The sequence below is a fragment of the Rhodnius prolixus genome, unplaced genomic scaffold (genome assembly GCF_049639745.1).
Source record: "Rhodnius prolixus isolate KJV_2025 unplaced genomic scaffold, Rpr scaffold_3, whole genome shotgun sequence".
NCBI classification, from domain to species: Eukaryota; Metazoa; Arthropoda; class Insecta; order Hemiptera; family Reduviidae; genus Rhodnius; species Rhodnius prolixus.
The window spans coordinates 35,647,375-35,674,430 of NW_027411603.1; the positions used below are offsets into that span (position 1 = coordinate 35,647,375).

Sequence of the window (27,056 nt, forward strand, 5' to 3'; positions counted from 1 at the left end):
TCAGCATTCAACCTATACATGAACAATCCTTTTTACTAACTAATCAATATAAAAAATTTAATCTAGAAATATTTTGTAAATATATTATAAGATAGTTTAGCCTTTTTGTTTAAAACGGTATAAATATTTGTGGGAGTTTTGGTTATTGTTTCAGTACACATTGCCTCGTTTCAAAATTAAATATAACACTAAACTTATTCAGCTATTTGGCTGGTTAGTTTCAAAAAATGTTTTAATTGGTGATATGATGGTGATATTACACGATCAAGGGCGTTTCCTTTAAGAGAATATCAAAGGCAGCGTCTCTCCAGAACAAAGTAGATCTAGCAGCATGTTCTCTCTAAGGAATAAAGGCTAATAAATGTATAGGTTATTCTGATAATTATGCAGAAAATAGAACAGATTTTAATTTATTTTTTTAAGAATAGTTAAAACTAGTTTGGCTTCACATATGCATGCTGGTGTATGCACATCAAAAAATCGTTTCCTTTATAATAAATAAATCTTTCTATGATTACTAATCTATCAGCAGTTTGCGATGATCCAACTACGGTTAATTTTGTGCCTTCAAGCTTCATCTAGGAGTTCCTCTTCTGACTTTTAAGTGTAATGAAACAGAAATGAACGCAGGAGAGCTCCAACAAAAGAATGGCAACAGAAACCTTTGCTATAGCGGAAACAAAAGCTGACTGGCTAACTTCCCGAAGGATCTAATCTAAAAATTAGAATTTTAAAAGGGCTTGAATATATTAAATGAATGGATTGCATTTTGAAAAACGTTTGATGAAAATCTTTAGTTTATGCACCATTGAAACAGGTATTTTTCCCCATTTTTATATCTTTAATGTTCCAAATAAGAGCTAACAACCATTATGTTTAATGGATTATTATTATTTTTAGCATTATTTTTAATAGTTGACAGAGACAGAAATAGCCTCTTTCTGGTCGATATAGAAGACCAAAAAAGTAAGTAAGTGTAAGTAAAGTAATCGCATATTTTTTTCAGGCGGGGCTTAACGTCCAACTACCATTTACTAGGTGTCGTGGACGGAGGCGACTAGCAAGCGTACTGCACTATTTCTCATTTAACCATTAAATAAAATCCAAGGCCAAGACCGGGAATTGAACACAGTACCACAAGGCATATTAGCTTTGCAGGTCTCGCCTCTTAACCCGCTCGGCTCCCGTGGCGCCTTATAGAAGACTATTCATTGCTTATTTTACTTTATTTTCCAAATGAAGGCTTTGAAAACATACCCACAAAAGGATCATTTTCTAAAAAACACTTTTCCGGACTCAAGGGTCCTTAAGACTGGTAATTTCGGTGAAAAATCAATTTATAAAATTTGGCATGACCGCAATAATGTCCTTATCTTGCAACAGAAAATAAAAATATAGTCTTTATTTATTATAGTGCAATCGATTATGTAGGCAGCGAATTTCTCAGTTTAAAAATACTATTTATCTCTTCTCTATCGTTCCTTATTTATTTTATAGCCTAATAAGGTACCTACCTAATATTTCTAATGTTATGGCTTTTTTGAACTTAAAAAAAGTTATTGCTGATAAAAAATTAAACTCGCCCTTTGTGATTGCCTCGTGTCCAACAGTTTGGAACCTACTATAGTAGACTATAGTAGTAAATAAGTCTGAGATATTGTACTGGCAACAGAAAGACGATAAAAATGAATTAAATACAGTGCAGAGTCATAAATATTTACGGAATATTACAAATATTTGATAGTCAAAAGAGGGAGGCAGATGATGACTCGAATGTGAAGAGTCACCATAACCCAGAGATGGGCAAGAAGGAGTAGATAGCACGATAGTTAAACAACACGATCTAATAGCATAAAATAGTTATTTAATAGATATTAGCATGATAATAAGAAATTGTGGCACGTGAACTGTTCTTGGTGAACATTTCTTTGTTGACCCATTTGTTTTTCTTCTTGTTGTGAGACTTAGTCATAGGACAGAATAATCATTCCATCAAATTTTAAACTATTTTAACCATCTTCATCTAGAAACTTCGTGATATAAGCACCTCGAATATATTACAGGAACATGAACTTAAATGTCTTTATAGTAGAAATTTATTATTTTAATCATGCGCTATAATTAAAATTGTTTCCGCTCAGCAGGTTACAATTAAAAAATTATGACATTCAAAAATTAGCTGGAAGAATTATTATTTTACAATTACAAGATTCCCAAAAAAGTAACTACTTCAATGACCGCTATAATTATCTTTTCCATAAATCTAAATCTATTTTTTGCCTAACTACCGAATGGTCGCACTCCTTCAGAACATCAAAAACAGTTACTGTGGTAATCCACCTTGTCAAGTCTTATGGTGGTAAAATTCGCCAGACTTAAAAGTTTTACGCCTACTGCAGAGAAATTTATCTACTTATCTTTAATTCTAAGTTAAACATTCAGCAACAAGCATAAGTAATGAAAATTTAGTGCAAGTTTCAGCACAGATTTCAGTTAATCCACTGACTAATTCTAAATATTTTTAATTAAGATTTCCCCCATTCTGAGTTAATCCTATAGACCACAATAAAATTAAATTTGTTCTATTTTTGAAATTCTACTACAAAGGGCTACCCCTTTTTTATTTTATAAAACTCACTACTGCCAAGATGTTTTTTTTTCTCTACATATTACAAATAATTGAATGCTTATGCTATCTAGTGGTTTAATCGTGAACTAAACCTAGAATTAATAAAACTACTTATTCTTTGAACACTCCTTTTATGTTTTGTCATTCGTTTTTTTAATTGTCAAATATCGTCACACATAAGCATAAATCAAGTTTAATGCTCAAGAAATAATGAAAATAAGAGAACAAAAATTAAGGAATACAATAAGTTAATTTTTACAACTCTTTTTAATGCATAATTTTATTTCAATTTTTATGCCTATCCTATTGGAGTAAAAAATTAATATTTAAAAACCAATAGAGTATAATTGATTAAAATAAACTGTAGCCTGACAATACAAAACGTTGCCACTGTTAGTTATGGGGCTTAAACTTTGGGAGTATTTTTTTTTAGCTAGATATGTATTTATCTAACAGGTTCTGATTCCAGGTAGTCGTCATATTTTTATCTAAGCCCATACATGAACTGGAATGTTTAAACGTATAATAAAATTTTAATAACTATCTTATAAACGTGCATATTTATGTTACGTAAGTGTCACTTTAAGGATAGATATTCTCTTTTTTATTATTACTTCTGCCGCTGTGAGGTCTGAATATTTATATGACAAGAGATGAGTTTTCGAGCAGAGTCGTTTTAAAGTTAACTATGAGAAACGCAGAAGTTTTATACTTTCTTGTTTGATTATAAGTTATTGCTTAGCAGAGTGTCAATAGCCAAAGGTGAACGAGGGCGTAAGAATCTTTATATATATATTTACATTCTTATATGTGTGAGTATGTTTTTAAGAACGAAGGGTGGTAAAACTACAGAAGAGAGATAAGATCAGACCGACTGGTGTAAGTTAGGCAAGGGTGTGAAGAAAGAGGAGAGAAGAAGTTCTGCTTCTGAAGGAATATAAATCCCGTAAGGAACCGTTTTGGCAGCTCGTTAGTAAAGCCAGTTGCCCATATTGTATGTTAATTGTGGACTATGTAGTGGTAATTGTGACAGCTCCACAACACCAATCCCTACTACTTTTGTGCGCAAAAACATTGTTCACAACTTATGCGCATATATCGGTTGTTAACACGCGGCACCCAATTTGAAACGAATGCTACATGAGTGGTAAACACGTGTTAACAAGATTGGAACTGAATTAAATTAGCAAAGACTCCGGAGACGTTATACCATTGTTTTTGTTCCTATTTTACACCTTTGTCTACTTTACAGTTAGTGGTCCCGCCTGACACAGAGAGAGAGATAGATTGAGGTGAACAGAAAAAAAATTAAAGAAAAATAAAATAACCATCTCAATAGAGTTAAGAAGAAAGAAATAAGCGCTTTGAAATGCTGGTAAAATCCTCCGACTTTGTGAAAAAAAAAGTATCGAAACAAACCGTGGGCTGACTTACAAATTTCTATTCTTGAATTGCTTTTCTTTTTAACATCTTACCATAGAGCCTGCTAGAGGAAACTTTAACTTTAGCGATAGAAGTAAAGGAGCATGCTTTTCTTTAGCTATAAAAAGAACCAAAGGTTTTTATTTTTCAAAAATTTAAGACAAGAGCTTCGTTTTTTTGTACTGAGATCTTTATCAACTTCACACTGAAATCTTAAAAACTTAACACATAAACCGTACAATTGTTTAAACAACTTTAGTGCCGTTAAGTACTTGTAAATTTTATACAATACCAGAGTGTTTAAATGTTTTTAAGCTTAAAGCTCAAAATTGTTTTAGTTACTCACAATTTATAAATCTTCTTCTCGAAATTTAGCTAACCTTTTCTGTAATTGAGGGGCCACGTTAGAATTGAAGTATAATTGTTAATATGTGAGAGCTTACAATTCGTTGCTCTTCAAAAAAAAGTGGAGGTGGTTCAGAAGGTAACAAATTAATGGATCCTATCTTTTATAATTTTGTTTTTTCAGTCCTCTAAATAAAGAAAGGTATAGCAAGATATAGGATTGTGGTACACAGATGGCTCCAAGTTGGAGGAGGGAGTAGGAGCGGGAGTGTACGGGGCGAAACCGAAATGTAGCTTTTCGGTTAGCCTAGGAAAACTAGCTACAGTTTTTCAGGCTGAGCTAGCTGCAATTAGGTTCTGTGCTACCGAGATTAAAGGGCGAAGAATTATTAACTCTAAGGTCGTAATTTTCTCGGATAGTCAGGCTGCTCTACGGGCAATTAGTTCCTTCCAGGTCAATTCAAGGCTGGTTTGGGACTGTCTGGGTGCCCTGAAGGAAATTAGTGACCAGAATATGGTCTTTCTAGTTTGGGTACCTGGACATTCAGGACACGAGGGGAACGAAGTGGCAGATTTATTGGCCCGGGAAGGCTCTGCGGGACACTTCGTTGGCCCGGAGCCCTGCTTTGGGGTTTCGAAATGTGTTAAGTCTGCGGCCATCAATGCATGGGTGCAGAGTAAGGCTCAGGAGTGGTGGCTTGCTACCACTGGGCTGCGACAGGCGAAGGAGTTCATCAGAGGCTACTCGCCGAGGCTGACCGCAGAATTAATCCGTCAAGGCCGTGGGGCTATAAGGATAATTGTAGGCCTATTAACGGGCCACTGCAGGCTCAGAAAGCACATGCATCGCATGGGCCTGGCAGATGATAGCCTTTGTAGGTTCTGTCAGGAAGAGGAAGAAACAGCACTACACGTGTTGTGTCAGTGTGAGGGGCTCGTATGGCTAAGGATGTTACTTCTCGGGGAGGAAAAACCAAGGCCTGAGAGCTTTACCCAGGAGCCACTCTCCAGAATTAAGAGTCTGATTAAACAGACGGGTCTGGAGGGTGAGCTCTAAAGTCGGGGAGCCACAATAGATCCATAGGGGTCGCGGTGGCGCAGGCCTTGAGGCCACCTAAATTTAATCTAATCTAAGATATAGGATATATCTGATTATATTGATTCAATTGCACGGCATGTAGGGACCATATGATTAAACGAGTTCCTTATAATGTCATCAAACCAATAACATCATTGTTATGATTGTTATGACCTATGATCTTACACTTCAGAGGTCGATACTACCGGCCTAATCAATCCGATTTTTCCAGATAAATTGATTAGTCCACTTTTCAACACAAATAATAATTCTTTTAATGAAACAAAAATCACTCTGGGTTTTCAAAGAAGGGTTTTTGCTAATTTTCTATTGTTGATAATTAAAATTCGGAGAAGAATATCGTTAGATTAACCTCTGAGTTGGTTACTATCAATTTTTTTGCGCATGATGATTGCACATTCTTAGCAAAATGAGATTCTTATAGTTAACATTGTTTTTTCTTGAGCAAGTAACTAATATTACTCGTACAATTTATTATTTTATTTTTTTTTAGATTATGCCCTGCGGATGGAAGTAGTTTCTGAATTAATAATTGATTGTAATTTACTTATTTGATATCGTACAGAGCGTTGTCTTCGGCAAGCAGTAATTAAGTAATTTAAAAACATTTTAACAGTTAGTTAAAATTTATTTAAGAATGTCAGTCATTCAGTCTGCCTTAATCAATCTTTAATGAACTTGAGGAAATCATTAATTATTGGAAAATTATGGATGAGATAAAAGATCGTCACCTATTAGATACTTAGTCTTGCCTCTATTGTAGGACTAACCTATCTGTACTTAAGATCTTATCTTCTTATTTATATATATTTGTGTGGTTGTTGATAATTGCTGTTACTGAGCGCATACTTCCATGCATGTTAAATAGCGATACATTAAACAGTACTCTACAGGGACACTTACCTCCAAATAAATATATCTTGTAGTCAGTCATCCCACACTAATTATCTGTTCATATTGTCTATTAAAATAAAAATAAAGTTATGCATACTGTAGCTGAGCACAAACTAATTATATTTTCTACATTAATTATATAATTAGCTCACAGTTCATCAAACCAATTTTTCGTATCAGCGTGGGAATCAAATCCTAGCAGCACGCATCTTAAGTTTAAGCCGATGAGTCAAAATTCGTGCCAAACAAATTGGTTAGCCTACTTAAATGTGTAAAATTTAATTTGCTTAGAATTACGAGCTCTGATAGTCACTTCTTTATATAACTTGATGTTCCTGCGGTTACCTAGTCTAACAATAACGTGTTTACCATGGACACCCTGAACATTTAGCCAATACATGTAGACATTTCGACGAAAGTGGGCGTATATGGCTTATTAGGTTTAGTGAATCCTCTGGAAAACTCTAATTCAACATTACACACAGGCATATACCCAAAAAATCAAATATTTTCTTACCATTTGCCAGCTTGAGCGGAAAAATTGTGAAACGCAACGCATTAATTGCCCTAACTTACTAATGCGATAGAATAAAACTAATAATATTGTTCAAAAAGGGAAGAAATTTCAGAGATTTTCAGAGAGACTAGTTCTGCAGTAACGCACTGTCACCCCACGCAAACCCCTTTTTCAGACTCAGTCTTTAAAGCAGATATTTCTAGTGATAACCAAAATTGAAAATCAGCATGATTGTAATAATCTCTCTTAGATTTAGAATAATGAAGAATACAAGAAGCAATTTTTGTTAAACAAAATGTTCCAGTATAAAATATAAATACTGTTTTAGAATTAGAGAATATAAATAAAACATGTTGTATACTTATGTGTTTTTTGTTTAATTTTGTTGGCAGAAAATATTCAATCAATGTTTAACTTAAGGTTCAATAAAGTCAAAGAATTTTTACTTTTTAAAAACCTCAAGCAAGAGTTTTTAATTTTTTACATATCAACTTTTACAACTGTAAGTTTAACAATGAAAATAAATAATTATACATACACTCAACTCTTTACTATAACTTTTTAAGGCAATATAAATGTTTCTTTGCTGTAGCTTGACTTATGATTACTGTTTTAATTACTAAACGGATAATTATCCAGGCGGGCAAATGTTCAGCATAAAATATAAACCGCCCTGAGGGCCTCATTTGTTTTAGACGTCGTACCTTATCGGCATTTTATTACAATGAATAAATTTATTGCTTTAGAAATGTTGTTGAATTCAATTTTATATCAATGTTTTCGTTATTCATAACAATTTATCACTTTGAAATTAAAATTGATTTAAATTTTTAAAAACCTGATTAAATTTAAAAACTGCTTTACCTTTAGATAATGTGATGAATCAAATTATAAGTACTCACTAAATCCAGGTTATGGAGCCTTGCTAACTCATAGTAGCACTTATTAACCGCTAATATTTTCTGCCCAATTTCTTGGCCTTCACTGCTGTCCATTTTTACCTGGCAATTTAGATGAATAAACTGTGCCACTTTTTCAAAGGAATGTGGTCCTGTGTGCTGTTGAATACCCTCAGAGAGTGAACACTTGGATGTCGCATAGTTTTTCTTGGATTTGCTAAAAGTCGCGACTATTTTTTTGTACAGCCTTTTCTAATTTAAATGTTAAACTTAATAACGATTTGCATTGGGTATGTCATTATGAATACTTAGCTGTTCTTTCAAGTTCGGCCAGAAGGAACATTAATTACATAAATTAATTTTGTTTGGAAATTTACTTCTATAACTAAAGAATAGAATTACGTTCTCATACTTATAATGAGAAAACAGCTTATTCCTGATTTTAAGCAACATTTTAAGAAAACAAATAGAAGTAAAAGTAATTACCCATTTTTTCAGGCGGGCTTTATGTCCAACTACCAATTAGGTATCGTGGTCGGAGGCGTCTAGCATACATACTTTACTGTAAATTTCTTTTATTACCCATCAAATAAAATCCAAGGCCTAAGACCGGGAATCGAACCCAGTACCACAATACATATTAGCTTTGCAGGTCTTGCCTCTAACCGCTCGACTACCGTGGCGCCTCTCTGGTCTTTCTGGCCTCTGATCTCTGGTCTCTCGCATAAATCTTTCGCCTTTTACTAAAAAAAATAGTATCTAAGAAATAATAATTATATGGATAAAAGAGAAATACTGATATAATATGAAGTAACTTATTTATTTATTTGTAAATATGTACCGAATATTTAAACTTGTAGTGCGCACAAAATAATTTATCAACAGTAACATTTGAGAAACGAATTAATAAACAAATACACAAGTAGACATTTCCATAACCTATTACACAAATCTAAATCTATTTGACAGAGCGTTAGGATGCTAACGATAATTAGCTATACTCCGTGCGTTTGCAACCCTTTATGTGTACAATTTGTAAGTCCATTCATACCAAGTGATCATTAATATCAGGATATTTCTCTAAAAAAAAAAAGTAAAATAAATATTAATTATAATTTTCGCTTAAAATAAAAGATAACTTTTTAACTACATTTTCATTTTAAATTCAGTTTAAAAACTGCTATCGAAAATTTGAAGCAATGTTTGATATTCCTGTTAACAGTTGTAATATTAAGTAAAAACTCAATACAAAACTACAAAACATAATTTCATAACTCTTTGGCGGTTCGTTCTTAGGGGTGGACTTTGTTACAATGATTACTGAATAGCGTTGTCGATTCCTAGTAAGAAACCCACAGGTTACTGCTAAATTTATACTGTTTAAAAAAAGAATTCTTAATCGTAGAGATAAGTAAATAATGCTTTTACCTACTCAACGACACGTGTTGGAATAAATTAATTCTCCTGGAGGAATGGTAATCTGCCTGAAAAAAAAATATTCGCCTTTCCTTACTTTTCTTTGAATACGGAGTATAAGGATATTTAGATCAAATTTAATGTTGCTGAATTGTGTATACAATGAATTAAGATTACACTCAATCAATCCTAAAATGTATCTAAAAAAAATCCTTTATATTCCAAGCGCTTTTCAAATACGGTTTTTAATAACTGCATTGTCTCAATTTCTATAAAAGGTTGTGGATACCCAAATAAAAATGGATTTGGTTCTTACTGCGATTTTACTTTTTTTTTTGGTTAGAATTTTCCCACCTAAAAGCTGACAGACTCAAGTAAAACTAATTTATCTAATTCAGGAATTTCAAAATATGTTTTTCCTTTGAAAATTCTATTTTCTATCGAAAATTTGAAGCAATGTTTGATATTCCTGTTAACAGTTGTAATATTAAGTAAAAACTCAATACAAAACTACAAAACATAATTTCATAACTCTTTGGCGGTTCGTTCTTTATTTATATACATATGTAGAAAGTAGGAAACCATTATGACAAGTTTTGAATCAACCAGTGAGTATCAACCCTCACATATTGTAAAGTATTGTATCTCTAGATTAAAATTAATTTTTTTTTTAGAAGTGTGTTTGTTGAATATCACTAGAGTATGGGTAACAATTTGTCAGCATTATATATAATTAAGATATCACATACAGAGGACAATGGGCCATCTACTTTGACCCTTTTATTTAACCTTACATTTATACCGCTTAATTCTAGTTTATTTACTTGAGTCATGTTTAGAAAAGAGTATTATCTGAAATGTTTTAAGATCACATATAACAATGTAAGTTTCTTTATTTGCAACTGTAAATTAACAATAAGCAAACGGGATTCTTGAATAAAATACAGAATATTTTCCTAGTTTTTGATGATTAAGGTCATATGTTCTTGAAGAGTGCAAGAACCGAGATGGTTTCTAGCAATACATTCTAAAAACTTCCATGAGTTTTAATTTTGTTTTTCACACTTAAATTTAACAAAAAATGCTTTGATGTGCTTAATAAAATATAATGGTCTTCTTTTCTGAGTTCTGCTCTAATTAAAACAATTTCTTTAGAAGGCTGTAATAAATAACTTCAAAAATAATATCTTTTAACATTTTAATAAAACATAGAAAATTTGGGGGGGAAATTATGCTGATCATTAAGAAAACAAAATAAAACAATCTAAATTGTCGTCTAGGAAGGTAGGCGGTTTAATAACAAATTAATTTTAAAAAAAGAAAATATTTTAAGTAAAATGTGTTGTATAAATTTAACTATCTGATCTCCAAATGGCCATCTTTAGTAGAAACAAACAAAAACATAAAGAACCTGTTGAAGGAACCTAGAAACATGTACAACATATAAATATTTAGTCTGACAAAATTATTTATACAATAGTTGTATGTAAACAGAAGTAAATGTTGTGCAAACTGGTGAAGTGATTCGGGCAGTTTATTGCATAAATTTGTATAATTAATAACAATGTTTATTCATATTATTATATAAACAGTTTGAAATTAATTCATTAAGAAAATGCTATTTACATAATTGGACCTGTTATTATTATTGAAAAAAAATATATACGACTGTTGATCCTGAATAATAATTAAAAAAAAAAAAGATTAGGCTTGATTATTTGCTTCTGTAAACGTTTGTAATTTATTGTTTTTAACAATTTGTATGGATCACTCAATAGTTTAAAATTTTATCACCAACTCAGACATTTCTCTGCTTTATAGAACTCTTAATTTGATGTGTAGTTTTAAAGTACTATGAAGATTGGATGTTGGTGTAACTTAAAGTCGTAAGTTAAATTGAATCCGTCGCGAACGGTTTAATATATTTAATAGTAGATTTGTAATAGGATTGTTGTTGTTATTGGATTAAAACCTCAAAAACTTTTGAATTAAGTATTTCCTTTTAAGTCACTAGTTGATAGAAACTGTTGCTGAGATATGAACGAACAGAATAAGCTCTCTTTCAGTTTTATAGATACAGCAAGGAGAATCATTTGACAATAAAGAAAATCAAAGGCACAGTTCTCTAGTTCGAGGAAAACAGCGAATGCATTCTTCATTACCTGGATGATAAATTGAATTACAGTGAATCACATAGGGACACTGGCGAGGAATTGGATAGCTTGTGTGATGAGACGACTGAGTAACGTTATGATTGTAGAGAGACTGATGTCAGTCTACTTTGCGCTGTCCACTCAGGCTTGCTACGGAAAACCATCTTCACCTGTAATGGTGTTGAAAGTCCAAGCTGATTCTAGAAGGTTCGAAGAAACCGTAGGCCATGTTTTGCATAACTGGGCCAGTGACCATTCTAGGCCTTAAATAGGAGACATAGTCTCTCTACGTTATCTCTACTAGGATCGTGAGTCAGCCCGCTTGAGTTCTGTTTCCAGGTTCACGAGTTGAGGAAAGAGTTTTGTGGTGGTCGAGGTATCGTAATGATGATGGTAGAGTCCCCATGGTCTATTGTGTGGCAGGAAGATGGTTTGCCTTCGGGAATAGTTACGCCGCCTTCTAATTCTCCACAAGAACATGTCCCACTCAGGCACTGATATTGTGGGAAAGTGAATCTCTGCCGATCAAAGCCAAAAAAGAGTATTGAGGGTAAAAAAAAGGTACTAGCTTTTATTCACTTGAACAGAATTTGCATAAGGTTTAAACAGTACAAAAAGCCATTTTTTTTTTGTTTTTTTGTTTTTTTAACGTATGCAGTACATGACCTTGAAAATCTTAATTGTTTACTTATAACACTGCCTAATTTGGAGTCAGAAAAAATAATTTACAAAGAAATTAGGAATTAAAGAGTTCTTATTCCATTGAAGGATGTACAAATCGAGGCTGACGAAATATTAGTAAGAATTAAGAGTAATATTTTGATATATATATATATATATATAAAACAATAATGTAAACTTTTTGTTGAACTTTGTAATACTGATGAGAAAAAAAAATATTTCTGAATAAAAAAAAATAAATTTCTCTATTTATCCTGAACTAATGAATAATGAATATTATGAATGAATATATGTGAATGAACTTAGCGTTTATACACGAGTAAACCTGGTAAGTTTTAGAATTCAGCTAAATTTACCCTAAATCTAAAAATAACAAAAAACTGATTAAAAATCGCTTCATAAAAGACCGCGTCTTAGCTTAGGGCTTTCGGCAAAATTTAAAAAAATAATAATAATTACACTTTTGGCTTTAAAAAGATGAAAATAACTTAAAAATAGCAATATGTATCTAAACACTTTTTTATTGAAATTGCCCACACTTCAATAGGTAGTTACGTAGGCTAGTGATGTTGATATTTTTAAATGTAAGCATGTAGTGGATGTGAATAGATATGACACTCTCAATTTCAAATGTTTCAGTGTTTGTAGAAAAAAAGGGTAGTGGTTGTGGGTTGTTCTACCTACTCGTGACCCACATGCGAGGTAGGCTATTCCATTCACTAATACTCATACACCTACTCAGCTTCAAATATTCAATGAACAACTCCAAACACCCTGTATCCTAAACACTGTCAAGGCATTAAACAGGCTCTAACACTTTTATTACATCATTTAAAAATATAGTAGTTTAAAATTACTTTACCCTTTCCGAATCCGCAGGCCCATGCGTGTTAGGTAATTTTGATACGATGAGATTATGATAAAATCTAATCCGCATCATCGTGATGCAGAACTGCATTTTTCCAACCAATATTTGAAAGCAAAGTATTCTGGAATATGTGGCTGTTCATCGGCGTAAAACTTCCAAATAGTATTCATTTCATAATGATACTCACAACGCCTCCTTTAGATACATCTTTACAAAACAACGCCTCTTCAAAGCATTATCTAAATCTCTCAGACAAGCAGTCGAACAATTTAAAGTTTAAAATATTTAATAAACTATACTATATTTTGACTTTCTTTCTACCATTACTATTCTATGCAACTAAAAATCTAGTATTGAACTTCTACAGGTGCAGAGCATCAGAATCTGAACAAAAGTGGAAGAAGAGGTAAGCCAAGGAAGCTTCGGAGAGATGATATTCAGAGGAATTCCGAGATATTGAGAGAGCCCATATTAAAAGAATTTTTGTAAGTTATCTTTGAATGTATCTGTCGTACAGGCTTCTTTCTTCCATTATGGCCGGCTACCGATTTTCGTGTTGTTCACTGACTCAAAACTTAGTTACTTCTTAGTAAGTAAGTCCAGAAGAGCTTGTTTTAAATTGAAATATTTTGTCACTTTAAATATATGATTTTTTTAAGACAAAACTTTGCCTTCCACTTCAGTGAGTCTTTTACATCCCAACTACCAAATGTCTTGTACAGAGGCAAATAGCAAAAATATTTTACTATAAATTTCTACAGTAAAATTTCTTAATAAAAAACTAGGCCAAGAAAGGGAATCGAAACCATTCCCTAATCTTAGTTAGAAAGCTAAGCTACTGTCATTTAAATAAATTATACTGTATAGCACTGCACAGAGTATAGGTGATAGAATATGCTTCCTACGAAATGTTTAGAGAAAAAAAGAAGAAGTCTTCTCATTTGGCAGTTAGTGTATCTTCTATACTACATGGAAATAATGTTGCAAACTCTACTGCACGAAAGTGCAGCAACCTAGTGGCGAATTGTGGAAGTAGATATCTTTCTGTTATTTTTTGCTTCTGAGATATGATATTCTGCGTTCTTCAATATATTTTTTTTTTAAGATTTACTTACCCGTACAAAGTTATTCCAAAAGTTTCCACAACATGTACTGATCATCGCCAAACTGAAATCCTAAGCCTAAGCATATAAGTAACAGCTTTCTAAGTAAATAAGTTTGCTGAAGGTCTACAAAAACCATGTTTACCTGGTTATCACAAGCGAAACGTTTTCCTAACAAGTGAGTGAGATATTATACATTATATACACAAAATCTCTCTTTTCTAAAACGCCTGTCCCGCTAACGCTCTCTCTTCCTATTCTATTTCCAACGTGATTTCATATCTAATTTCAAAATTAAATAATATTTCATTAGTAACTTTGACAAACAGCGGTACATTCAATCACTTGTAGAGTTCTATGGATATTCCTAATTTTATGGGCCTAGGGATTTGTTTTTTTTAATGCGTTAACTACTTCTTCCACTAAAGTTGGATCCACCGGTTTCTCGAAAAAGGATTGTTAAAACTTTAAATTGGATTTTTGCCTTTTAATAATTTCTAGAAATACTTCTGTAATTCTTTTCTAATAATCAAGAAAGACCTTTACCACCCTCCAATTGGTATAATAATTTTGAACCAATACCAGGCTTCCTTCAAATTTTGACTGAGTAAACATTTATTTATCAAACATTTTTCTCTCAAAAACGATAATTGGCCTTCCTTCTTTTCATTCACTTCTTAAAAAACCTTCTTTAACAATTTAAACTGGATGAACGATATTCATCCGTTTTTCAACGGATTTTATAGAAAGAAGCGAGGATATGAGCTTCTGAAGGGTTAGGTCTTCAAACATTCATTCTTTAAGGTCACAAAAAGCATCCAGTTGACTTTTTTCGTACTCTATCTTGTTATGCATTATTGTAGAATGGTTGAAGTAGGAAGGGCGCTAATTAAAAGTGTCCCATGTCCTGATTCGGAACAATGTACATTTATAATACCTCGATCAAGAGAACTAAGACAAAATAGTTGGGACGTGACTTACAAACAATTTCTCATCATTTACATCTGTTGTTTTGATACGATCAACAAAAATTGTCCTATAATCGAAAGTAGTGGCAAAATTAATTTGAACCAAAGCTAGTTGAAATTATCCAAAGTTACCAAACCCTTTGATTCTTCCTTTGCCCCAGTACACTGTTTTTTCAACAGAAGAAATAATTATAAATATGTATAAATTAAAGAAAAATATATTCCTATAGAAGCGTAAGGCGAACGCCAATTTTGTAATTTAGACCTTACCATATTCTGCATTTCACAATCTGTGACATAAAATTCAAAAATATTGTGGGGGCTCGCTAAATTAAAATTAACAAAAAGAGCCTAACTCTTCCTTCGTTTGCTCTTCTAAAAAGATTAATATCGTTCTATAAATTAATCAAATTATTGAATTACTCATTAATTAAATCACATTAAGGAGCTATCTTAATATAATCTTAATTTCCAAAATTAAGGAAAAACGCCGCAAAACAAAATCAAAACTATTATAAATTGTTTTATGAATAAGATCTATTCTTTTAATAAATGGAACACCTTTTCATCTAAAAAGTATAAAATAAAAAATATATTTATTAGTCAAAAATATAGTAAATTGTAAACACACGCTGTTACGTTTTTATAACCTTCTACTTCGGAAACCACTAAATTCTACAATTAAGTTCGAGTAGTGTAATACATTGATATTGTTGAGGTGAACATACAAATTCTGTAAATGAAATTTCTATATTTGTGGTCAAGTTCATTCAGTAATGAAAAAAAAAATTATTTTTCATTATAAATAACTTTTTAATTCGTGTTTGCTAATTTATCATTCATTCATTCTCTAATTCGATACTATCATTTTCTAAGCATGAGTTTTAATCCAGAACAACCACTGAAACCTGGCCCTACGACTACAGCTGCCCAGAATCTTGGGGTTGCTACAGGTATTATAACATCTTCCACCACAAGCACAGCCAGCAGTACTTTAATTACTACTTCAACACCAGCAACATTACCTTCATTCACTCTTCCAACTCCTGCAGTCGCTACAACCGGGTCAATGTCAACCCTTCAATTTAAACCTACTCAACAAACAGTACTAAGTACCAGTACAACTTCTACAAGCTCTGCACCTACAAATCTCTCATCGGGTTTCTCTTTTGGAGGTGGACTTCTCAACCAGTTGAAGGGGCATATTGCCAGTAACTCCCAGCCACCTAATTTGCCTAGCGTTATTTCTAATGAGAAAAAATTGGGTACCGGAACGACTACAATATCCGGTGGAACTACCCAGACTACAACTACTCAACTACCGCAACAAACAACTACGGTTAGTACTACACAGGCAAGTGGAACTTCTTCTTTCTTGCCTTCTCAAACTACTGCTGACAAACAGGTATCCCAAATGACATATGAAGAGCTTGAAACCACAGTTAATAAGTTGATTGGCAAACTTACAGACAATGAAGAAGAATTCGCTAAGTTAGCCAGAGAATTAAATGACTGGGATAAAGCTATAAATGAAAACTATGAAAAGTTATTGTTGTTAACAGAAACTGTGAAGACAGTTAAATCTGCACAGATACAACTTAGTTATGATCTTGATTTTATCGCTATAGAGCATAAAGATTTTGAATCAATTGTTTCAGCATGTGAGAAAGAAGTAGAAAATTATAATTTCTCACAGCCTTCACGTCATGATGTCTACCAAAAAGCTATTAATGTCGACATTCAAATAAGAAGGATGTGCGAAGAATTACGAGAGGTTATTGAACATTTAAACGACCGTTTGCGGTTTTGTGAAAGTGATGATCCTGTGATGCAGATTGGAAGAGTACTCAACGCACATATGGAATCTCTTAAATGGGTCGATGAAAGTACTACCCAAATTTATGATTATATTACTTATCTTTCTCAGATTCAAGAACAGATGAAGAAAAATCTACCTCAGGTAGGGAATTGAAGCGCCATAGTTTCAAAATATTTAAGTGCCTACCTATTTGATGAAAATGTTATAACTTTCACTCAAGTTCAAAGATCTTAGTGATTTGTGTATTTCTTTCTTTTAACCTAATAATAGTTAATCCAGCAATAATTCGTGTGTTTCAATAGTAACTTGTCCATTATGTAAAGTAACGAGGTTTGGGTAAGTTATAGCTTTGAAACAAGTTTTATTTTTACTCATTGTAACTGCCAAACCCATCCCGTGGAAGAATTTGTAATAACTGATATTTGTAAATGTAGGTATTCTGAAAGTTTAGAGTGACCAAACTTTGTGTTATCATTTACTTCAATCATATTCTTTTTTAAACTATTGGTTCTTGAATTAACTTCTAGGAAAAATGCTTAGTTTCATTGGATCTAGAAAAATTCTTTTTTATATTTCTTCTAGCTTAAATAAAAGTTTTGTAATGTTTAATTAAAAGAAAAAAAAAGTGGACTACTGGAATCATACAAATAAATTGTTGTCTACTACTAACTTTTATTCTTAATCCCTTGGTCATGCATTCAGCACCTTTTTTTTTAATTAAGCGTAAAGTAATGTACTATTGCTTTGTTCAATCTCCAGTTATAGTGAGACATGAACTCTTGAATGGATACATTTGAAATTTTATGGTAAATATATTCTTAAGAGGTCTGAAATATGAAGGCAAAACTAAAAACTAAACTATCCTAAAATATTGCACCTTCTAGTATTTTCAAAAACTACTATTCAATGTTTCCATAAATGAGAGTTTTTCAATTAAGCACAATTATAATTCAGCTGAAATCAATAAACTAGCTTTTTCTGATAATTCTACAGTGATCATCAATTAGTGATCTTCTGCCTAGAAGATAGTGGAAGATTGACTAATTTGTCCGAGAGGCAGATAAAATATGGAAGGCTAACTTCCTCAAAGTAAATTTTTAAACAAATAAAATCATTCCAGGTAAGTATTCTTAAAACATTTTTGTAAATTTATGTATATTGGAAGTGTACATTGAAAGTTATTTTATTATTATCTTTTTTATTTAATCATATTCTTTTTTAAGCTATTCATGGTTCTTGCATTAACTTCATAGAATCAATACTTTAACTAGTATATTTTATTTACTTTGAGCTGTACAGTTACTTAATTCCGAAAAAAAAAATAGTTCTGGCTTGACTTTAAATGTGTTACTGGGGTGTCTGTCGGAGAGCACAATGATACATGCTATCAATTCTGAAGTATTTAACGCACTAACGCCTGCAAAACTTAGTGCTATCCATTCCAAATTAAACAAAAGAATCGGCAAATACCCAAAATATTATAAATTACTGCTGATCGAATGCTACCTTAGGAACCCTTGTTTTTATTCGATTTTCTGTAATCAATATATATATTTTTTAATATAGTTTTGCTTCATTATCGGTTATTTATAACTCATTTTTTTCCCTTTTTTCACATAGAATTCCTAAGAAAATGTATCTTATTTGAAAGTAATTACTAAAAAGAGAAATTGACCGAGAAGTTGTAGGTCAAAACAGTTTTCATCCGCGAAATTTTAAGTCCAAATAAAGTTTAAATCGAACTATAGACAATAAATTTTAACAAGAGAGGTTTAAAACCGTAGGTTAAAAGCATAAACCATATTACAAAATTTTATCAACAAAACTATGAATTATGAAGAAAATACTGAAATACTTGACACACTAGGTGCAAAGTAGTGTAGTCTAACTTAAAATTTGGGCAACAAGACGATATTTTTTAAAATTTCATTATCAAAAATTGGCTTTTTATCAAGGTGTAACGGTTTGTAATGGTACATAAGAATGAACAAACAAAATACATAACTTTTATTTTAGATGGCAATCTAAAACCAGAAAGTGTTCGTTTGAAGTAAATTTTTTATTGGCAGGCAGTGATTTCTTTTTATCAACAATAATGCTTCATGGGTTAATAAGTTAACTTTTATATTTAGTTTGTACAATACATACAAATTTAGCATGAAGATATTTTAATCTTTTGTACCATACACAACACTTATTAAAATCTATTAAAGAAATTACTTCTAAAATTCTTAAGAGTCACTAACAACAAACTTTAAACATATCTTGCAAAACTCATTAGAACTGCAAAAAAAAAAAGTTGTAAAAGTATGTTTTCAACTGGCGATATTTACAAATTTAAATTTTTATAAAAATTTTGCAAATAAGGCTCGACAAATAAAAAATTCTATTTTAAAAGTGAATTTCAAACACATAAATATTAGGATACTTTAGGCACATTGTGTTTATAAACATTTAACAACCTTTCGTGGGATTAATATCGAACGCCCAGATATATTTTTTAAATTAAACCCATTAAAGGTTTTGTAAACTTATGGGGAATTATAAAAAATATTTATTTTTCTTGTTTCAATTAAAATAACATTAAATGAAAAAATCAAGTACTTAGAGACTACGTAACAATGTAATGTTACTTAATTCATAATATATTTACAAAAATAAGAATTTGTCATAAAAATCACATCTGCTTAAAAACTAGTAATAAATAAACTCTGACGTAATTAAGGTACACATGTATTGTTCTTTCCAGGAACAATAGCATTTGCAATACAATAGAGAAGAGGAAGTTTAGGAAGTGAGATACGTTGTGTATATGTGGCATTACTTTCTTGCATCTTCAATCTGCAAAGCAACAATAAGATTATAACACTATCTTTTTGATAAAATATATATAAAATTGTACATGAAGGGGAACTTATTCTTTATTCCATTATAGCCTACTACATAACCCTTACACAACGGTCCTACCTAAAATGATTGCTTTCATTTTGTACTTTCAGACATTTACTCATCATCAGGTTGCCTTGATACATGGTAAGCTGCGGTGTAAACCCATAGTACACAATCATTTATGTTTACACTCGCTGAGTCTGTACTGGGTTACACAAGTTGTACCCATTTACCAAGACTACCTTATGATGGTTGTAGGTTATATAATGGGTAATTAAATATACAAAAAAAATTTTTTAGCATTGAGTATCAAAAAATTATCAAGTATGTTTCATTCATCTATCATAATTAAAGCAATCCTTACTATTTCACATCAAAGTTTCAACATTATATACAATAATGTTCCAATTGTGAATATCTATGTCCGAAAAGGCTATAAAGTTTCTATTGAATTTTATTTTATAATGACTTACTTGGACTTTCATCAGCATTTGAAATTTGACACTCTTCTACTTCCATAGCTTCTGTATATTCCGGGATACTGGTCGTATGAATTACTGAAGTTTCTCTTGAGTTATCATCATTTCCAATTTCTTCATCTTTTTGTTCTAAATTATCAACACATGAAGAAACTTCACTATCCTCCAATTCACCATCTTTTAAAGTAAGGTTTTCTTCGTTTGTTTTGTGTTGTTCGTTGTTCTCTGAATCACAGTTATTCTCACAATCAAATGAATTACTTGTATCACATTCTACAGACCTATCATCAACAAAAACTAGTGAAGCATCATCTGCTGACAAAAGAACAGAACCACAAACTACCACTGGAGTTGCTTCTTTTTGAATTGATTTATTATCCACGGATTCTACACAGGAGACATGTTCTTCAGCGTCAGTTTCAACGTTACTTACACTTGAAACAGCATTTAACTGGTTACTTGGTTCCACGTCAACAGATGCAGCTTTAGATGTTTCTGGATTTACAGAATTGTCTTCAGTTGAAGAACCTATATCTGAATCTTTTTCAGTTTCAGTCCTGCAAATGGATGAAATTTCACATGAAGTGTTTGGAACCAAATCGCAATTTGTTTCATCTGTATCATTAACAGAACTCTGAGCGTTATCGCTTTGCCTTTCGTCTTCACTTGTATGAGATGTTATAGTGGAACAAATTACGCTTTCATTTTCCTTCTCGCTTCCATTGGTCGTTTCAGTTTTTTCGGGAACTCTACTTATTTCTATAACGTTTTCTTCTTGGGAATCATCTGATGAGGTACCAGAACCATTACCATCTTCTTTTAAGTTCTCACCCTCCACAGAGATTTGTATTTCTGACACTACACTAGTATCAACATTGACAGTATACGCTGGATCATGGTTTTCCGAGTTAACAACTTCATAAACTTGTGATGAAGAATCTGGATCAGCTAAATCATTACAAGTAAAACTAGTCTCCAACGAAGAATCGTTTGGTTCTGGAATTCCATTAAAAGAAGGATCTGACTGATTATCTCCATCAATTTCAGAATACCTACCAGGTTCACGTATACTAACAACTAAAATATTCTTTTCTATTGCCCTCATAAATTTATCCGCTCTGTTATATTCCTTTCTAGGATTCGTCAGTAGTTCTGAGATTCGTTGAACAGTAAAAGGTGCACCATGAAATGAATCCAACTTTTCTAACAAGTTCGCTTTCATTCTTTCATAATTGAAAGTATCAACATTTGGGCAAGGTGGTAATTCAATTGTCAAAGTACTTTCATAAAAATCAGTAATTACATTCAACAGTTTTTCTCTAAAAAGACATTTAATAATAGACCATTTAAACACAGGATCTCCTGTCTTAGCAACATACCCTAAATAATCATCTAATTCACGAGGAATGTCCTTTGGTTTCAGCTTCGAAAATTCTTCTAAAGAGTGCATTACTTCTTCAGCATTATCCATCGTTTTATTCAATAACTAAACTTTTCAAAAATTAGTAGCACTGCAACACTTTTATGTAAGACAAGGTTATCAAACAATAAATAGAACGCGGAAGGTGTACCAAAACACCGGCCTAATTGTACAATTATACCAACATATTCAAGTTTTTTTATTCACAAATAATTTTGTTATTTAAGTGATTTTCTTACCAATTAAATAAATAAATAAATAGATTCATTTATTTCTCCAAATAAATAAAAAACGTTTTTTCTAACATATTTAAAGCAAATGATTAAATTTAATTTTTTAAAATACCGTTTTTAACAAGCAATCAATGTTTTCCAATTATAAATTAACGTCAAAGTACAAATTCGTCATTAACATTTTAAGACAGTTTCCCGGCTTCGTATCATACATATAGTAATTTTGTTTACATAAGTTTAAAAAATATAATTTGTACGTTCCGTAGGTAGCGCCCCATCCAAGATAAAATTTTAATAAGCAAAGTAATCACCAAGAAACAGTTACAAATTGTTAACTTTAATTATTTACTAGGTAAATAAAGAAGGTAAAGTTTCAGAAAATATGAAAGATTAAAAAAAATAATAATAAAATTTTTAAAAAAGCTTTGTCTGTGACAATCTAAATCTTTAAGAAATTCCTCAAAAGCCATGTGGCACGAAAGAGCAACTTAGCTTTTTTCTCTTCAATAAAGAATGGAAATTCTTGCATTTATTCTTAAAGAACCATGACTAGTTGTAAGGAGTCATTATAAACCGTAATGCTCACTCAAGTAAGCCTACCAGTCTCCAATGGAATATAAAACTTTCTTTAACATTGTTTTTTTGGTATTTTTACTCATCTCCGTCTGAAATTGTGAAAATTTTTCATTCACAAAAATAGAAAAAAAAGGAGCATTTTGTCTGGGCAATCACAGCTTTCTTGTTAAGGGTCAACGGATATTGTACTCAAGGATCAATAACAACTTTAGTAAGATCCTCCTCATAAAAATTAATAGAAGCTCCTTTTCATGGCTTAATGACCTTCCTAGATTAGATTCTGTGGGAATTGGCCAGTTCCGCTAATATACAGTAAATGCAGCAAATTTAGGAAAGATATGGTGCATTTTTTAGAGAATTTTTTTTTTCGAATGAAAATATTATAAACTGACACTGACGTTAGAAAGTAAATGCTATGGAATTCTTTTCTCTCGTAGAGATTTGTTTTCTTTTATGCTCTTACGTGGATCTCCGTCAAGTTGAAATGAGAAGATCGCGCCTTAAGGCCGCCGACTGAAACGAATAGGGAAAAATCGTTGAGGAGGTCCAAGTCCTGCTCTAAAATTTGCTGAACCGGGTAGTAAGTATCCCCTTTCTTTCTTTAAATGGCATGAACAAAATGTTCGAATATAATTTTTCATTAAAAATGAACTAACTGGGCTAAATTGCAATTTTAACCATTTAAGCCGATTGGTGCAACAAAAAAAAAAAAAAAAAAATACAAAGGTAAATGGAGCTAAAAGACAATAGTTAAAAACTTAATTATATTAGCCAGTATCAGTAATTAATAACATCTTCTAGAAGAATCTATATATTTAAATTTTAATTCTGCTTTAAACTGTCGAAATAAATGTCTGTTATTATTTTGATCTTTGTCCTTATCTTCATGAAAGGAATCAGATGTTTTAAAGCCTCTGTGAATAAGAAATGCGTTATTCAACACTGAAAATGTGTACCCAGCTACATGAAGTTCGCATACCTGAAATTTACAGTTTATAAAAAACAAATCCATAATTTTTATCTATTTTGGTAACAAACAATTTAAATAAACTTGCCTGACTGATTCTGTTAAATCCGTATTGTTTAAATCGTTCATCGTAAAGAGGAGCGTTATTTCTCGCTATGTAAAAGGGTTCCCAAGGATCCTTCCAAATTACATCATATAACGGAGCCAATTCTGCTCCAATGGGTTCATTTAACCAAACTTCATAATTTGTCAATGCCTGTAATGATGCAATTTCTTCAATTACAAAAAAAAAAGAAGAAAAATAAGCACTTTTTTTTTATCAACAAACAGAACTTACTTGACATTTAGAACAAATCTGTGAATAAAAGGGCCTAATTTCTCCTGTTTCAACGAGACTTATAAGTTGGGCTTTGTGAAGTGGCGGTTCAATATTATCTTTCGCTTCAAAAGCAGGTACTACAAATGCAGTTTTGTCGTATATATGATTTTTCTTGAATAGACCTTTTTGTGTAGCAAATAGTAGAAAATCCTATCAAATGTACAAGAACATTAAATTATTATTTATTGTGGTTGAACATGAGATGGTTTAATTTAATTTAGAACTAGGTTGGTATAAGACACTGATAATTTATAATGAACATATTTTTTGGTAATCATGTTTCAGCAAAACAGGAATCTTTTAGCGGACGACAAGAGCGACTTCCCGATTTTTTAGTAGGCTAAAGAGCTGCATGAGAAAGCAGCTTTGTTTGAACAAAGGCGTTTTGTTCAACCAGCCACCTGAAGCATTGTACAAGGGTCTTTCCCAGTGTAAAACCTGCTGGAGATTATGATAAAAAGAAAGGCAATGGATAGAAATGGTATCTGTAGTATCTTTTGTCCGAGTTAAAACAGCATTTAGAATCCCTGTAACTTCAAATAAACGTTTAAATAATTTTATGTTCAAATATTGACTTCCCGTAGGATCCAAAATATACCTTGTAAGTCACTAAACGTAATAAATGAGGACCACTCATTCATTCCATAAACAAAGATAAACATGCAAATGAAAAGAAAAGGCATTACCCTGTAAAACTTCGTGTCTTAAAACTAACCTGTCTTAAGCTTTCACTTGGCATCATGTCTATATCAATAACAATTACAAATTCAGTGCTACTTGCTCTACGAGCAACATTCCTCAATAAATTATTTGGATATCTTTGAGTAAATGCGTAATTTTGAACGTGTTCTTCTCTAAAGAAACTACAAATATTGTCTTCCACGCTTGTAGGTAGAGACGAAGGAGTTGTAGACTTGGCAGGTACCGGGGATACTATTGAAAAAGTTACATTTTCTTTAAAAACTTGAAAACATGATTGTAAATGTGCAATTTTCCATAAAGCTTCATAAACATCTTTCTCTTCAGCATATACAGCTACAGATATAGCACCCTAAACAAATAAGAGTGGTACAAAAAAGGAAATCAATGATATAATCATAATAACAAATACTAGCTAACATACTTGCCACCTCTTAGACAGCGGAACAAGCTTAAATATATGGTCAAAAGAACACTGAGTAACAAGCGTTACATCTGGAGTTGGAATGGAAAAAAATGCACGCTTAGTAATACGTTCCACATTCGCAATTCTAAACACTCCGGTTGAGTCAAGTATATGTTTATTTTTTAAGGTAGCTTCCAATTGAGAATATAAAGATCTAACCTAATTTTCGCAGAAAACATGAAAAATAGTAGTCATAAACAAACATAAAATGGATAAAAATAAATAAATGTCATTACCTCAATTTCAGGGGAAACAGAAGATTCTTTAACTCCAACTAAAATTTTATTTTGAAGTTTTATTGAATCCAAATGGTTCAAAAGGACCAGATGAATTATTTGTAAAATTGCAACCACAGCTGTTAATAACAATATCAATTTGGTACAAGATCCTGCTATCATCATATACGCCCTTTTCCATTGTATTAATATTCATTTCCAGGAAGATATTAAATCCAGCTAGACAAAGGCATTTAAAAAATTTTGGTTGGTGAAAATACTAAGCTTTTTAATGGACATGAAAATTAAATTTAATGCCATACTATCAAACCTTGAATTCAGCCCAAAAACTTACAGCGTGACACGTCATCGGAGTCGGACCAAATCCTCAGCATGAATTGAAAGGCGAGCTTCAGTAGCAAGAAGTACAGAATTCAGTGCATATGCTAATCCAAACATATTAGTTAATTTGATGGAATAAAAAGTAGAATGTTAAAATTGTTGCGACTCTTGACACCCCTGATCTTGTCCATCTCAGTCTGCTTCCTTCTTTTACCGTTACAGTTTTGAAATTCTCTTTCCTCAGAAACAAAAATATATGGCGAAAATGTACTAGACACATGATCTGAACCTATATGCAGTCATTGAAACCACTGGCTTTGCAATTCATCACTGCAACATTTTTGCACAGTTAAACTTAGTTTGAGTACCATCAGCGTCAGCAGAAAGAAACAGACTAGATGAGCAAAATTTCAGATGTCCAGACGACCACCTGATCAACAGACTTCAAAGCAAAATTGAAGAGTAGAGTCTTATTTTTTAAAAAATATTGAACTTTTTCAATGAAAACCAACATATGAAAATCAGTTTCATTTACAAGTATCATACATCGGATCATTGCATTGCTACTTCTAGGTGGATTCACTTCATCATAAAAAATAGCTATCATCGAATGCTACGAACTAACTGGAGTTTAAAAGAAAAATTTGAGGGCAGTTCTTGAGTATTGTTTAAATATTGAAAAAGGATACTGATTTTGTACAGTATCTTTACCAGTGTAAACAAAAACCCAAACAATGCATCAGAATCACTAATTTGTTTTCACAAAGGAAATCATAATTTCTCTTGGTTATTAAATCCTATTTCTAATTATTTTTCAACTCAATTATTACTGTTTAATACAAAATTGATACGGTCTTACTTAATTTTATAAGAACAAACATTGAATAGTAATCATAAGTCTTTACCATCATTGTTATGTGGAATTTGTCCCATTTAGTTTTTGTCAAATCAAGGGCAGTACAAATACACCTCAAAATACAAAATAATATAAGGTTTCGGCTTTTTAGTAATTTCTTATTTAAACATGACATTAGCCAAATAATATTTTAAACACGTTTGCAAGAACGCTTTAAAAATTCCCTTCAATTTCTTATGATTCGAAGACACTTTTTTTTTTAATGAAAATTTCAAATTTATTCATGCAGTGATTTTTAAGATATAAAACGTAAATGTACAATGTTTTAAAGGTTTTGGGAAAAAATAAAGCCCCACCTTACTTATAAAATTAATAAATGTTACTGTAAAATAATTTAAAAAATCACTCCTACTTTTAAGTACCTCAAACGCGTATTGCTTTGTTACCCTTTATTTAAAAACTTTTTTAAAGTTCATCATTAGCTTTTCCTATTAAAGTGTGACAGTTTTAAAGACACTATAAATTACGTGCTTAGAAAAATAGCAATTTACTCATACAATCCCTGTTTCATTCATAGAATTAGATGCATGCTTGCAAAAATGTTTAAATAACATTAATCGTTGTGATTGAACTTTTACTTGTGATTAGTTTATTTAATTATTTGACTCCAGGCTGCAACGTAAAACAAAAACTCAATTAATTAATCATCGATTTATCGATGT

General features: G+C 31.7%; 3 protein-coding genes across 5 annotated transcripts; 1 reads left to right on the forward strand and 2 right to left on the reverse strand.

Annotated features, from left to right (window-relative positions):
• The first annotated feature begins 15,645 nt into the window (after positions 1 to 15,645).
• On the forward strand, positions 15,646 to 17,193 carry LOC141452245 (nuclear pore glycoprotein p62-like). The gene has a single exon (XM_074124176.1). The coding sequence runs from the start codon at positions 15,872 to 15,874 to the stop codon at positions 16,964 to 16,966; it is 1,095 nt and encodes a 364-aa protein (XP_073980277.1). The 5' UTR covers positions 15,646 to 15,871; the 3' UTR covers positions 16,967 to 17,193.
• A 2,111-nt stretch (positions 17,194 to 19,304) lies between these two features.
• On the reverse strand, positions 19,305 to 21,784 carry LOC141452243 (uncharacterized). The gene is made up of 2 exons (XM_074124171.1): positions 20,176 to 21,784; positions 19,305 to 19,654 (listed from the first exon to the last, which is right to left on the reverse strand). Exons 1-2 carry the CDS (start codon positions 21,650 to 21,652, stop codon positions 19,650 to 19,652), a joined length of 1,482 nt encoding a protein of 493 aa, XP_073980272.1. The 5' UTR covers positions 21,653 to 21,784; the 3' UTR covers positions 19,305 to 19,649.
• A 1,375-nt stretch (positions 21,785 to 23,159) lies between these two features.
• On the reverse strand, positions 23,160 to 26,524 carry LOC141452244 (beta-1,4-glucuronyltransferase 1-like). Of its 3 annotated transcripts, none has more exons than XM_074124172.1 (8): positions 26,384 to 26,524; positions 25,492 to 25,582; positions 25,158 to 25,376; positions 24,880 to 25,080; positions 24,472 to 24,807; positions 23,715 to 23,906; positions 23,466 to 23,633; positions 23,160 to 23,389 (listed from the first exon to the last, which is right to left on the reverse strand). In XM_074124172.1, exons 3-8 carry the CDS (start codon positions 25,320 to 25,322, stop codon positions 23,195 to 23,197), a joined length of 1,257 nt encoding a protein of 418 aa, XP_073980273.1. In that variant the 5' UTR covers positions 25,323 to 25,376; positions 25,492 to 25,582; positions 26,384 to 26,524; the 3' UTR covers positions 23,160 to 23,194. The 3 variants fall into 3 exon arrangements, with proteins under 3 accessions (XP_073980273.1, XP_073980274.1, XP_073980276.1); XM_074124173.1 differs by having other exon boundaries at positions 25,468 to 25,582; XM_074124175.1 differs by lacking the exon at positions 24,880 to 25,080.
• Positions 26,525 to 27,056: the final 532 nt, after the last annotated feature.

What these genes read in the sequence shown, in the direction of transcription:
- LOC141452245 (XM_074124176.1), top strand. Translation starts at nt 15,872, where the DNA reads ATGAGTTTTAATCCAGAACAACCACTGAAACCTGGCCCTACGACTACA.
- LOC141452243 (XM_074124171.1), bottom strand. Translation starts at nt 21,652, where the DNA reads ATGGATAATGCTGAAGAAGTAATGCACTCTTTAGAAGAATTTTCGAAG.
- LOC141452244 (XM_074124172.1), bottom strand. Translation starts at nt 25,322, where the DNA reads ATGATGATAGCAGGATCTTGTACCAAATTGATATTGTTATTAACAGCT. An exon ending in CTGTTTCCCCTGAAATTGAG is followed by an intron (nt 25,081 to 25,157) that starts GTAATGACATTT and finishes TGCGAAAATTAG; the next exon opens with GTTAGATCTTTATATTCTCA. An exon ending in GATTTAACAGAATCAGTCAG is followed by an intron (nt 23,390 to 23,465) that starts GCAAGTTTATTT and finishes TGTAAATTTCAG; the next exon opens with GTATGCGAACTTCATGTAGC.